The sequence below is a fragment of the Pteropus alecto genome, unplaced genomic scaffold (assembly GCF_000325575.1).
Source record: "Pteropus alecto unplaced genomic scaffold, ASM32557v1 scaffold45, whole genome shotgun sequence".
NCBI lineage: Eukaryota > Metazoa > Chordata > Mammalia > Chiroptera > Pteropodidae > Pteropus > Pteropus alecto.
The window spans coordinates 5795931-5809621 of record NW_006442491.1 but is presented as its reverse complement, the minus strand read 5'-3'; the positions used below and the strand labels follow the sequence as shown (position 1 = coordinate 5809621).

The following is a 13691-nucleotide window of genomic DNA, read 5'->3' as shown; positions in this document are numbered from 1 at the left end:
AGAGAGATAAATATTAGCTATTATCATCAACCCTATTAGCATTAATCATAGCGCACAGAGGGAAATGTAAATATCAACTTCATGAAAAATCTAAAAGCATTTTTTAAAATCCTCTTTAAAATTTTTTATTCATTTTCTTTGAAAGATTCATGATTCCAAAGTCAAATACTACAAAAAATGTACTGTATAAAGTGCATCCTCCTACCCCCATCTTATAACCCACCCCCCAACTTCCTCTTCTGTTGTCAGTTCCCAATGTTATCAGTTCCTCCACACCTTTCTAGAAATAAACCATACAAATGCAGGCCATTACATATACTAAAAAAAATATCTTTTTGTCTCCTTTTATGAAAATGGCAGCATACCATAAACATAGTTTTGCACCTTGCTTTTTTTCTAAGTAATAATATATTGAAAAATATTCGGTATCAGTTAAGGTGATTCTTCACTCATTTTTATGGCTACAGAGCATTCGATGTATGAATGTGCCATAATCAATTTAACTAGTCTCCTATCGAGATTATAGAGGTTGTTTACATTTTGTTTCCAATTACAAGTAATGCTGCTACAAATAATCTTGTACACAGGTCTTTTCAAATGTGTGTGAATATTTCTGCATAAATTTTTAAGAGGTGGAATTACTTGATCAAAGCATATTTGAAATTTTGACATATATTGCAAAATTGTTCTCCACAGAAAGCAATTTATACGCAGCAGTAGCAATGTATAAGACTGCTTGTCTCCCAACACTATCATATCAGGCTTATATCCATCTGCAAGAAATAAGTAACAAATGTTAACCTCAAGAATTTTTATTTTGCTTTTTTCTCTGACTATGAGTGAAGCTGAGCGTTCTTTCCTCCATTTAAAAACCATCTGTATTTCTATTTCTGTGAATAGTCTATTCACAAATTATGTTCATTTTTCTACTTGACTGTTGGGTCTGTCCTTATTGATTTATAGGAGCTGTTTATATATTAAGGAAATTAGTCTTTAGTCTGAAATTTGAATTGAAAATATTTTCCTCATTCCGTGAGTTGTCTTTTTACTTTGCTTATGATATTTCTGCCAAATATAAAGTTTTACTTTTTTACCACTTCAAATTTAATACTTTTATTTCATGGTTTCTGGGTTTTAAGTCAAAAATTTTAAAGCCTTCCCATCTCCAAATTTCTGGAAAAAATTAACTTAATAACCAGTATTTCCCCAGTGTATGAATAGCAGATTTATTAAAAACTAAATCCCTATATGTACCTACCTCAGATTCTGGATGTTTTGCCCTATTTGATTATTCTTTCTATCATAAACCAGCTTTATAATATGTTTTATTATCCAATAAGACAATTAAAGAAAAAACATAAAGGTACAGTTAGGCTAAAAACTATTAACAATAATAGCTACTCCACACTCCATAAAACAAATACACAGTCACAAAACTTACTTTAGGCATAAAAGACAAAAGTCCAATCGGAAATTTAATAAAATGCAGATAAGGTCCTATTGGTGCACCTGATATATGCAGGTAAAAAGGATAACCAAAACAGGAACATCTTTAAACCCATGACTAGTTCTCAGCATTGCATCCAATGAGACACACATGAAGAACCATAGTTACAGTGTAACATGTTTCTGTGAGAGATTCATATAAGTCAGCCATCACTCTGCCACCTTATGCAGAAAAAGTGAGAATAGCTTCATTACAAGAAGAGCCTTAAATCCAGCCTATTTTCAAAATAATTAGGAAGGACCAGGCCAACTCTGTACCCATAATTACTTGTGACATTCCTCACAACTGACTGTGACACAACTATCACAACACAAATGCTGAGAACCATAGCAGAGGAAACTCTGTAAACACCCTTCTCAAAAGTTCAGATGTCTTAGAATCTCCTTATGGTCATATTACCAAGTAACATACCAGTAAAATACAACACCATTTAAAAAAGACAAGTTGTAGGGTTACTTATCATGCCTGAGAACATTGGAAAACTGCCAGAGAGTTCTTAAAGCAAGAGGAAATCTATTGGCAAACCCCACAAAACCAGTGACTTCTCGGTGAAGTAAAAATTCATTAAATGAATATTGTATAGTGATAGCGCGTCATTTTTACCATAATAAATAACCAAAATAAATTTTTTAAATATCACCATTATTCTACTTTTTTTTTCTTTCAAACTATTGTTTTTGCACAAATTCCCAAGAAGAATAGAGCTGTGAAATATTCACTCTTACCCTCAACGTAAGGTCCTTCTTTTGGATGTTCACGAACTCTTAAATTGAAGGTTTTGGATGACTTCCGCCTAAGTAGATCTCTCACATGTTCATTGTAAATCTCTAAGTAGCTAAAAATTTTAAATAAAACTAAATTCAGAAAAATAATTTCAGATATTAATATCAACAATAATAACAGCAACAACATGCATTTGTGGATGGTAACTAGGCATCAGATATTATGCTAAGCACTCTACAACAATTATTTCAATTAATCCCTACAACAACCCAGAGGTAAATGCTACTATTATCCCCTTTTTACAGATTAGGCAATGGAGGTTTACGGTAGTTTAAACAACTTGTCAGGGCCACGCATCCACTGAGAGGTCAGGCAGCCGCGAGAAGACTTAAGATTGTTATGTCTGCCCTCAAAATCACTGAAGAGACTGGCTCCCAGAAAGATTCAAGTTCAAGGAGGAAAAGACAACTCAACCATACAGATTTACTTAAAGATGATATATATAGTGATCCTATGAACGTAAAGAATAAAACAAACCTTATTCAGTCAAAAGAATTAAGGTATATACTTAAAAGTCAAAAGCTCACTCCATTTGAGCAAAGCATCCAACATTAGTGTTTCTGACCAGCCTCTCAAATCTTATTCTAAACTGTACCCAAGAAAGTCATTGAAAACAAACATGTTTTAAGCTTTACTTCCAACCACTATAGTTCAGGAGGAGAAAGAGGCAGACTCTTCCTTCAGGAACCCAAAGGCTTTATCCAACCCTTGCACCTGAAAGCAAGCTCCAGCCAAGCTCACACTCAGTTACACAGGCCACGGGCCCTACCTGACTTCAGTTCGAAAAGATGCTTCATCCCATCTGGTGGTTTCGTTTATCCGACTAAAAAGACCTTCACAGATTCGAGGTATTAAGCCAGAATCGCCCTACAATGGGAAGGAAGAACAGCAACAGTTATCACCTGAAATAAAAGCAACTGGTGACTGAATTTGATTAGACTCAAGGGGTTTGCACGCCAACCCCAGGTCTACTACCAAGGGCCCCAGACACACTATTTACCCCTCCAGAACTGCTTCCGACTCTCTGAAATAAAAGGATTGTGTTTTCTAATTCCTACACACTATATTATAGTAATATACAGTCATAAACTGTTAATCAGTTAAATCATGGCTTGCAAACATAAGAAAACTTACTCTGTAACTTTCAAACACCAGAGTCTACAGCTACAGAATGTTAAAAATCTGATGTGGTCAAATGACCAAAGAAGGTGAAATATACACTGAGCAGAAAAGAAACACTAAAGATACCTTAGTAAATCCTCAAAATATCTAATAATTGTCTTAAAACTTGGGTGACAGAACTACATCTAAACATGTAGGATATTCCTCTTCTGATCTCGACAATGGCCTTCCTAGACAAGATTTTTAATACATTGTATTACTTATACAAGGTGGGCATAATCAATAATTTTCATGTTTCAGTCAGCATTAACAAGCTGATGAATCTCAGAATGATACTAAAGATGAGGCAAAAGTTCATGTTAAGAACGTTAGGAAACTAAAAACTTCAGAGTTTCAATGTTTTCTTTTGAGGTATATCCCTACCTTCGCTCAACCCCCCCACCCAAAAAATGAAAAAAATATCATCACAGTTATGATATTTTTTTTTTACTTATGCCATTAAATCAATACCAATGCTTATCAAGGAAAAATGAGCCTTTCACCATATTTGTTGTTCTTACTTTAAAAAATATTATTTTTAAATACCCAGTCTCAACTGTAAGGTCAGAGCAAACAGCTGTAATTTATGAGTGTTTTATAAATGTTTAACTTACATAAAATAGCTAGTAGGGAATCGATATGCAACTTATACTTTTAGAGAAGGTCCCCCCACCCCCCCGCTGCCCTCAAAGGCACCATAGGAGAGTAAGAAGAGAAAAGTAATGATAAAAGAAAATCATCTACTTATTCTTCCCTACTTTTCAGCACTGAGGACTCTCCACACAGCATCTATCTACTCAACATGTCAAGGAAAAGTCTGGCTTTAGAAGCCAGGATGTATGCGCTGAAATACTTTGATCTGGAATGACTGATGTTCCTTGACTGCACTACTACTATTCCGTGCCTGCAAAACCTGTAGCATTAAAGACACAACTGTGCCTGCCAGCAGGAAGCCTTGTGATTCTCTGCTAGTATCTCCACATCTAGAACAAGCCACAGGTCTGAGAGTCAGTGAACAGTTTTTACCACAACAAAGTAAAACACACAAGCACTATCCAGACCTGGAGAAAGCACAGACAAGATAAAGTTCCTGCAGTAATGCCTAGTTTTTATTCCTCCATATTTTGGGGCAAATATAACTGCATCTGTTAATTTATATAGCATAACTACTAAGCTCTACATACTATAACTACATAGACTCCATATCAACTGTATAATTCTAAACCTTTTTATGTATTTGTTGGATTTATGTAGGACTTTTCTACCAAAGAATTAGATATTTTTTACATTTTTCTTGGGGAAAAATGTTTTGAATAATTTTAGAAAGAACAGTTCAGTAATTTTATTCAAACTGCTGTACTGGCAGAAAAAAAGAATAAATTACTTGTAGACCCAGCATATATTTTGATAAGATTATAAAGCCTTTAAAAATGGAAAATGAACTGAGATTTGCATCCATTATTCATGCTTATAAACTTAAAACTGTTTCTAATTTAAAATCTCTCAAAGGAAATTTAGTCCAACTTATTACTGAGTTTTATCTTATTGCTAAAGAACGATCAGAACATGAAAAGCAAGTTAGTACAGATCAAGTAGATAAAAGAAACAATTCTACCAGTCCAAAGAGAGTTAATAAAAAATTTCTTCCCACACAGCGTAAACAACGTACAGAATTTCCCATCATAGTGTATGACTTTCCCGATCCAGTTTGCCCATATGCAAAGACACAAGCATTATAACCTTCAAATGCAGACTTCACGACATCTGTACCAAGGGTTTTGAAAACCTGAAAGCCAAAAAAAAAAAAAACACACAAAAGATACAGTTACCATGGATTTTAATAAAAGCCCCTTCGATATTGACAATATTTTTGAATGCTACTTTCATCTCATAAGGATTACACAATAAATCACAGAAGAACCATTAATAACAGAATATATGAGTACACCCCAGTTTTTAATCCAAAGGAAACTTTTTAAGTAAGCAAAAAGCAATTCTATCTTTTTTCCTACTTACGTAAACAAACAAAAAAAAAAACCCTGAAATATAAAAATGGAAACAAGGCAAAGGGACAATAATGTCTGCAAGCAAAGATATTGTAAAATGTGATGATTTAGCATTTCAGAATTAAATAAACTTATAAAAGTATTTATCATTCTATCGGACCTTCCAGAAAGTAAATATTCAAAATCTGAAAGTCATAGGAGCCAGAGTTATTGCCCAAACCATGCCAAATCAGTACTATCATTTTAAAGGGCCAGCTTTTCATCAAAATAAGTCCCTGGAGGTTCTGACAGAGCTGACTGATAGCTGGGTATGGATGAGAGGGGATGGCTGGGCCCCACCGAGTCAGAGTCCATATGTTTTTTCCTATTTGGATATTTGCCCAGGATGGAGAGGGCTGGGAGACAAGCTGTGTGGAGCCTGGTATAATACCTACAAAGGCCTCAGTCCATGCCTTCTGCCCCATATAAGTGCAAAGTGTTACTCTGGGAAACAAAAAAGGGTGAAGGACAAATACTTCACCTAGACAACTGAAGTAAATGAAGCAAATCACGATGCATGTTCATTTGAGTCACACCCAAATGGGAAGGGGACCGACCAAAGCTTTCCAACCCCCCACAAGCCTTCATGCTGCCCCCTGCCCTCTCGGACTAGCATACTATGGGCACATAAAACACCTCCCTACTTTAAAAATGCAGCACAATAGCAGCTGAAGGGTATTAAAGAGAGGATGTTATGATAAGGTCATAACATCAGCGCCTGGACAAAGTGAGGTGCTGCTTTGTAGGGCCACCAAAGTCCATGACAGGAGGCTCATCAACCCTTCAGGTGTGCTCAGTCTCTGTGAGTGATGCTGGGTTAGCAGGGATCTAGACCCTCCAGCCAGAACACCCAGACCCCAGACAGGGCTGATAACACACTGGCCGTCTTCACATAAACCATCTCTGCTAATAATACAGCCTGCCATCCAAGCACAAGATAAAAATATGGCCAACTGAACTTCAGCTTTCTTCAGGCACCATCTTCCCGCCATTTTGTTTGGACTTTGCTTCCTTAGTCTCATCAGTCAAAGATTTACAAACTGTCCTTTCAACTGAGTCCCTTCCACAAATGACCAGTCTCATTCCTTCTGAGTTAATTTTTATCCATTTCAGCTTTTAGAAACTGATATTTTCTGATCTTATTCTCAAATTCTGATGAGTTATTCAACTCTCAACTGACAGTTGTATTCACGTATTAGTCCTCAAAAACAGGCTAGATCCACTTTTAGGTCACACTGGGTATGCACAGTGAGTGACAGAGTTGGGATTTGCACCCAGGACCTTCTGACCCAAAAGCCTGTGCTTCTAAAGACCCCACAGCCATGTGTCTTCTTCCTACACCCCCAACATAATCATGAGGTCCCTACCCTACCTGGAAGGACCTCCCTCCACAAACTGGTGGCAGAAGCCACCAATCTCGGAGAGACTCAAGGTACCAGACCACTGTCTGAGGTTTGTTTTAACCACTGTATATGGAATATGAGGAAAAACTCTAAATATTTATTCAATTCCTTCTGATTAAATAAAAGGCATGTACCATTTTTACCATTTCACAGAGTGCCTGCCACTGGATAGGAAGAACAGCCTTCTATAAACTTCCAAAGAATAAAGGAAGGAGCTTCTCTCATACTTTTGTCTGGAGCTAAAACAAAGTCATTCAAAATATCATATTTAAACTAAACTCAAAAGTTTTCAAAGTGAAATTCTTCCCTCGGGTTAAAATCCATAACTAATTTTACTACTACTTTATTTTCAGCTGGAGTTCTCTGACAGACTCAGAGGGTCCAGGAGGTGCTGGGGCCTGCAAAACAGGCCTAGAAAATGCACGTCTGAAGGTGCTAAGACCCAGGCCTGGCTCAGTCCCAGCTTCAAGTAACCCACCCAAAGTCAGCTGGAACTCAGAGAAGCAGGAGGACACTGTCCGCACCTCAGGGGTTCTTGGCAAGAAAAACACGCTACCCCATCGCAGCTCCCACAAAGGAGTTACCTACCAAGCTGCTTTATGAAACCAACGACCTGCTCTCCCCACTGGCATCAAACCCCGCTGAGATCCTCACCTGTCCAGGTTACCTAAAAGCCACCTTGCTGCTTGTCTGAACACAGACTTTAAGGCTGATTTCCAGAGTAATTCAAGTACCTCGGGGCCTCACTTGAGGGGAATTGCCCACAAGAGGGCACTGTTAAAAGACTCCCATCCAGTTTGTCAACTGAGATTTTAGGTTTCAAGTTTCTCCAGAGTTGAATCAAGGAACAGGTTGTGTGAGATTAAAGTCTCCCTTTGAAGTTTTGAAAGAACCGTTCAGAAAATTAGACTTCGTTTCAATGATCTTTAATTTACATGAGTGTAGATTTAAATTGCTCACTGATTTTTTTTTTCTAAATCTAAAATTAACTTGAAAGGAAGAAATATTAATGGTCACCTTACTTGGTATTTGTTTAACATTGAGGAAAATTGACTTGAATTTGGTAACAGGCATGATATATTTGCTCAAGATGCTTTTAAATTCAAATGATAAAAGAGGAGGAAGAAGAAGAGGAAAGAGGAGGAGAAGAAAAACAAGACATTATGCTAAGTTTGCATCTTCCTCTGTTTATAGCAGGGATACAACCTGTCAGGTTAATTCTCACGATGAATATGGCAGCATGAAAACATTGGTCAATATTCAAAATTGAAGCCCTTTTTAGTAACAACAGCTATTAAAATTAGGGATGAGGGAAATTTATCTTTTCTTTAATAGAATGCTTAAAAATAGGTATTTTTTTCTGTATCTTTGCTGGTTTTATTAACACATAGTTGTACTAGAAAATAGTATTTACTAACATACCTCAAGGCTTTTTTAGTTTTGTAATGTAATAGAACAATCTCAGGTTATGTATATAATGTCAAAGAACCTGAAGCCTCTGAGAAAAGATGCTGCACATACCTGAGCATAAAAATTATCCTTATCAGTTGAAAGCTTTCACAACCTAAAACCATTTTAAAATCCTAGGCATTTATTTTTAACTTTCAAAAGAGCTAAATTTGTTACTGCTTCCCTGATCTTGACTCTTGCACAAGAACCCAGGAAATGTCATCTGTTCCCATAAATTAACCACCATCCCTAAAGGAGTTGTTTCAATCAGCAAACATGTACTGAGCATCTCCAGTGTGCCAGGCCCTGCTGTCACACACAGCTCTACCTTCTGTCCTTGGGCTTTTCCTCGACACAGCCCTCTGTCCCCAAAAGCCCTCACATTTTGGTTATATAAAGGGAAAATCCAGCCACTCATTAGGTAAGTTAGAAGTGGAGATCCTCATGGCTCTTCATTCATCCTCCTTTGAAGACATTCTAAAGACTGTACAATGAACTGGCTTTTCCCTTCACAAATTCCCTTTGACCACCCACTTCATTTCCATTCTTATATTAAAGCCAAAATTCAGATTCCAATAGCTATAACAGTCTATTCCTCACCAAATGCCTAGCTACCAACATTGATTAATCCAGTTACCTCAACACCAAAGTTATCTTCACTCATTCACTAGTTCATTTACTCAGGGCTACCATACCCATCTTTCACTTAGAACACACCAAGCCTTTTCTCGTATCCTTAAGACTTTCCAGTGGCATCCCCAAGGCCCTATACATCAGTCCCAGGATCTCAACTCTGCTACTATTGAGTCAATTAGGTCTATGGATCTGAGCAAGTCATTTGAACTCACTGTAACTCTTAGACAAAGGAAAATTAAGCTAAGGTTGACCTACTTTAGTTCTTATGAGAAATAAACGAGATAGCACACATGAGCACCAAGCAGTTTCTGACATCAATGCAAACAAACTCAAGCAGCAATGGTTCATCTTTCTTCTCCTGGACCTTCTTTCATACCTGGCACCTCAAGTCTCTTTACAACTCCCACTCATATTGCTATTGTCCTTTCTATTCTCTCCCAATGCTGAACCAATATATTCTGGATATAATCACTCCAGTTCTCTCCTTTGAACAACTTCTCTAAGTTCACAACCTAAACACCAATATTTACATTGCCTCAGAAAGCTAATCTCCTCCATAATCCATTTCTAAACCAACTAAATTTCTCAAATGTTAAGGTACATGCAAATAACCTGGGGATCGTGCTAGAAAAAATGCAGTCTCTGATTCAGCAGGTCTGGGATCACTCCAGTGATTCTGCATCTCTAACGTGTTCCCAGGCAATGCCAGTGATTCTGGCAGACACATCAAATTCCAAGAAACCAGTCAAGAACAGCACTTCGAGATGCCACTGAATGGATTACAACCCAAGTCATGCTGGACAGGAATTCTTATCCTTGTTTTAACACATAGATGCCTGAAGTAATGTATCTAAAGAAGCAGTTAACAAGCCAGGAATAGGCCTAGGCTGTAAAGCGTGTTCTTCCCCCACACACTGGTGCCACCCATAACCGCCTCTGCTCAAACAACCTCCTTGATCCTCCCCTCCCAGAGAAACACCCTTTTCTCTCTGCTCACATGAAATGAAAACACGTGATGGTCTCCTGGGAGGATTTTGAGTCTGTTCTTACCTGCCCATGTCATGTCGACATTTTAGATCATAAAAGGCCATATAGCACAGGTTTCACGGACAAATTCCAGCTTCACTCTGGTTTCTAGAAAGATTCTGGACAAAAAAATGTTCTTTCTTTCTAGAATTCTTCTTTCTAGAACCCTTAATGATCCACTTCAGTAGGGGAGATGTGGCTTGGGGTTACCGTCTACCTCCTAAAACTCTGCATCGCCAGCAGGACGCAAGGATAAGTGGCTTATTTGCCAAGATTAGCAGCATATAAGTGTCCCCCTAGAATACATGTTATTTGCAGAGCTCCTTCAAAATAGTGGTGTCAAAGTTTTTAAATAAAAGTTATGATCATCATGCTTAAAGGGTAAAAAAAAAACAAACAAACTTTGGGGAATTTATTCTTCTCAGTCTTAAGATAAATGGTGCTACATAACAACCAAAAAGCTAAGTTAGCAAAGGCTAATTTTATATAAATTAAAATTATATTCAGAAAAAAATTAGTAAGATGTTTTAAGAGTTTTAGGGTAAGCATGTTTTTCTCAATATGAAAATAAACCAAAAGAAAGATTTTGAAACTATCTTACCATTTCTTGTGAAACATAATCTGGACTTTTTGTATCAGCAGAATAAAAAGAAAAGTCGTAAGTGAAGGTCTTGGTCCGCTCTCTTCCTGAGTCCCCAGTCCCTCCTTCTGGTATCTAGAGAGAGATGATTATGATAATAATAATAGAATAATAATAAAGTAAAGAGCACTGTCAGTTGAGAAGTGATCCAATTAAAAAAATACTCTATAAAAAATATACAACCATCACCATTTTCCATGTTTACATCCTAAGAAGCATTTAATTCCTCTTGATCCTCCAAAAATAAGTAAATAAAACCTAAAGTCCTCCCAGTAATCCATGGTCAATCAATGATATAATCTAACACTACTTTCCTAGACTTTTTATCATGATTACCTTATATGAACCCAACACTCCAGCCAGACTTTATTTTTTCCTGTCTTTGATGCTTTTTACTATTCCCTCCACCCAAAACCACCAGAGCTGGGGTCTGCACAACTCTAGGGGGTGCTAGTCACATAGATTAGGATGTAACTGGAGCCCCTTAGAGTTGTGTGATTTTTGTGGGTGCCTCCCCCCAAAATACTTCATGTCAGATGCTAACTCTTGGGCACTCTTCTGGAAGTAATTCCCCCCCACCTCTGAAAGACTAGACTCTCCCAAGACATAGCATATTACTGCAAATGTCTGCATATCTCGTCTACCTTGCTCTAAACCTAAGTGAACCAAAAACCATATTTAAAAATGTTCATATGTCACCAAAGACTCGCACAGCTCCCTGGACACATGCTGAATAAACTCTATGAGCATCATATTTTCCCAACATGATTCAGATATTATAAAGAAAAATGTTAAAAGTCTGGGTGTCTGTTCTGGGTATATCAGTTGAGGAAATGTTTGTAAAACTCAAAAGGCAACAGAGTAATCAAGGAAAACAGATTCCATTATGCACAAATAAAGGAGATTCATCCAAGGCCAGAGGTCTCTCACTCTTTCAGTCAATACGATTTTTAATGATTAAACTTTTACCACAGCAGGTAAAAGTTAGGAAACTAACAGCAGGAAAGGGACAAGTGGTTACTGGCAGAAAGGTGAGAAGTGGGAGGTCGAAGGAGGGGAAGCTAAGTGTAGGCCAGACAGAGCCAGAAGGTACAAGGATTGTGGTCAGTGGAGAAAGAAAGACATTCCACTGGAGAATGCCTCAGGCAAAGAGACACCAAAGCCTCAAAGGAAGCCTATCAAATTATCCAGGGCATGGCCCAACTGGAAGATAGCATTCCCCAGCATCTATCACTGGAGATCAAGATGAAATTAGATTTCAAAGTGTCCAGTCCCTTGAGCCAAAAATTAAAAGAAATCCAACTTGAGGCCAATCTGCACTTGGCCATGAAGCAGCAGGCCTCAGAAATGCAAACCTACCTGTATGTTTCCAACAAATATCGAAGGAAAAAGGGGTTGAGTCCATAAAGCAGGTGATTTCTTTATTATTAACTTTACACCCTTATTTCCTCCCTAAGTGAAAAGTATTCAGGGTCCTTAACAAATTCACTGACCAAAGCAACAAATAAGATATTTTAAGAGCAAAAGGAAGAATTTGTCATCTTAGAAAATTATTTTATCAATTTTTTTCAGGAAAAAAAATTGATTTTTTTTATCTTTCATCCTCTGAGTTTTGAATAATAATAACAGCTCCTCTTACAAAGATTATAAAATGACTATTTTGATTAAAAATGAAAATAAACCTAGGGCCAAAGCTTATTTAATGATTCACAAAATGTAGTCAATTGCCAGACTAAGGATCCACCACAGGATACAGGCTAAAAATGCTTGGGTCTGGGCTAAGCCAATGAATGAACTCACATACCAGGGCTACACCTTGGGTTTGGTTTTCAGGTCAAATGAAACCAAAAATAGGAGAGGAAACAGAGGATCAACATTCTTGATTTGTGGCTGAGCCTGAGCCCAAGCCAACTCAAGGGCAAGCTGACGCGGCTAACTGAACAGAGGAGTGGCTAATTTAAAGGAGTGTGGAAATGGCAGAAGCATTTTACTTATCCACAAGTCATTCTGACAAAACACACATGGGGACTCACGGAATGGGAGCAAGGCCAGGTTGTGACTTGCCTTTAAGTTTGTGATTGTTGTTTTGCTTTTCTCCATTTGAATAATAAATTTGGCTTCCAAGTCCTTTTCCCTGCAACATAAATCATTCAGTTGGATTAGGAAAGACATGTTTTAACAAATTTTTATTGACATTTTTACATATGAAGTTTGTTTTTAAACGGCATCTAAAGCACAATCCTTGATATCATTTCTCCCAAATCCTTGCCAATATAAACATGAACACACACAAAACAGAAGCCACCACTAAAAACTAAGACTGACAAAATAATGTCAAAACCTAGAACTTCTAACTATAAGCCAAAAGGAGTATAAAGGAAATGACAGAAACCATGGGGGCTGTCAATCATGATAAAAGTAGTCCCACCCAACTAGTTAAGAAAAGAAAGACATCCTCCACCCAGGAAGAGAGCTAAGAAGAAAACTGTAGTGAGTGGTCACAACCAGGTGCTGCTTCTAGAAGCAGCGTGGGTATTACCCTCTCCTCCCACCTTCTTTCTATATCTGATATGGGACATCACTTGTAAAATGCTTAATCTTTTCACAGGAAATGATACTGGACATCTCTTGCAGAGTTCTTAATCTTTTTTAGTAAACCTAGTTAAGTTTCTTCCCTCCTTTCTTTGGGAAAAAAGGCCCTCTCCCTCAAATCCAGATAATTACCATGAAACTGGTGACTCCGGTCCTCTGGCTATTGATAAGGGTCATCAGCCCATTGTTATCGGAAATGGTGTTAGGCCAGACAGGGCCCTTAGAGTCTGAGAGGGGAGAGGACCTTTAGCCCAAAGGCTTTTTGATTCTTTAAGAAATATATCAACCATGCCTGTTTCCCTTTACTCACTTAATAGGCAAATCAATAATAGAAATTAATAGATATAGGCTTTCAATAACAAGTTTGTATCTTCTTTTCCTTGTCTATGGACTGGGGCGGCACCTCAACAGGAAACCCAGGACCCCGGCCTGACAAAGGCAGACAGGGA

The 13691-nt window shown here is 37.6% G+C and overlaps 1 protein-coding gene across 7 annotated transcripts in view; it reads right to left on the bottom strand.

Moving 5' to 3' along the window:
• KIF16B (kinesin family member 16B) overlaps positions 1–13691 on the bottom strand; it is a 278826-nt gene that overhangs the window by 228483 nt on the left and 36652 nt on the right. For all 7 annotated transcript variants that reach the window (XM_025039943.1, XM_025039945.1, XM_025039946.1 and 4 more), the window contains 5 exons: positions 12715–12784; positions 10612–10725; positions 5121–5237; positions 3060–3157; positions 2233–2342 (listed from right to left, as the gene is read on the bottom strand). In XM_025039943.1, coding sequence (XP_024895711.1) covers positions 2233–2342; positions 3060–3157; positions 5121–5237; positions 10612–10725; positions 12715–12784 — 509 coding nt within the window. The remainder of the gene's footprint in view (positions 1–2232; positions 2343–3059; positions 3158–5120; positions 5238–10611; positions 10726–12714; positions 12785–13691) is intronic.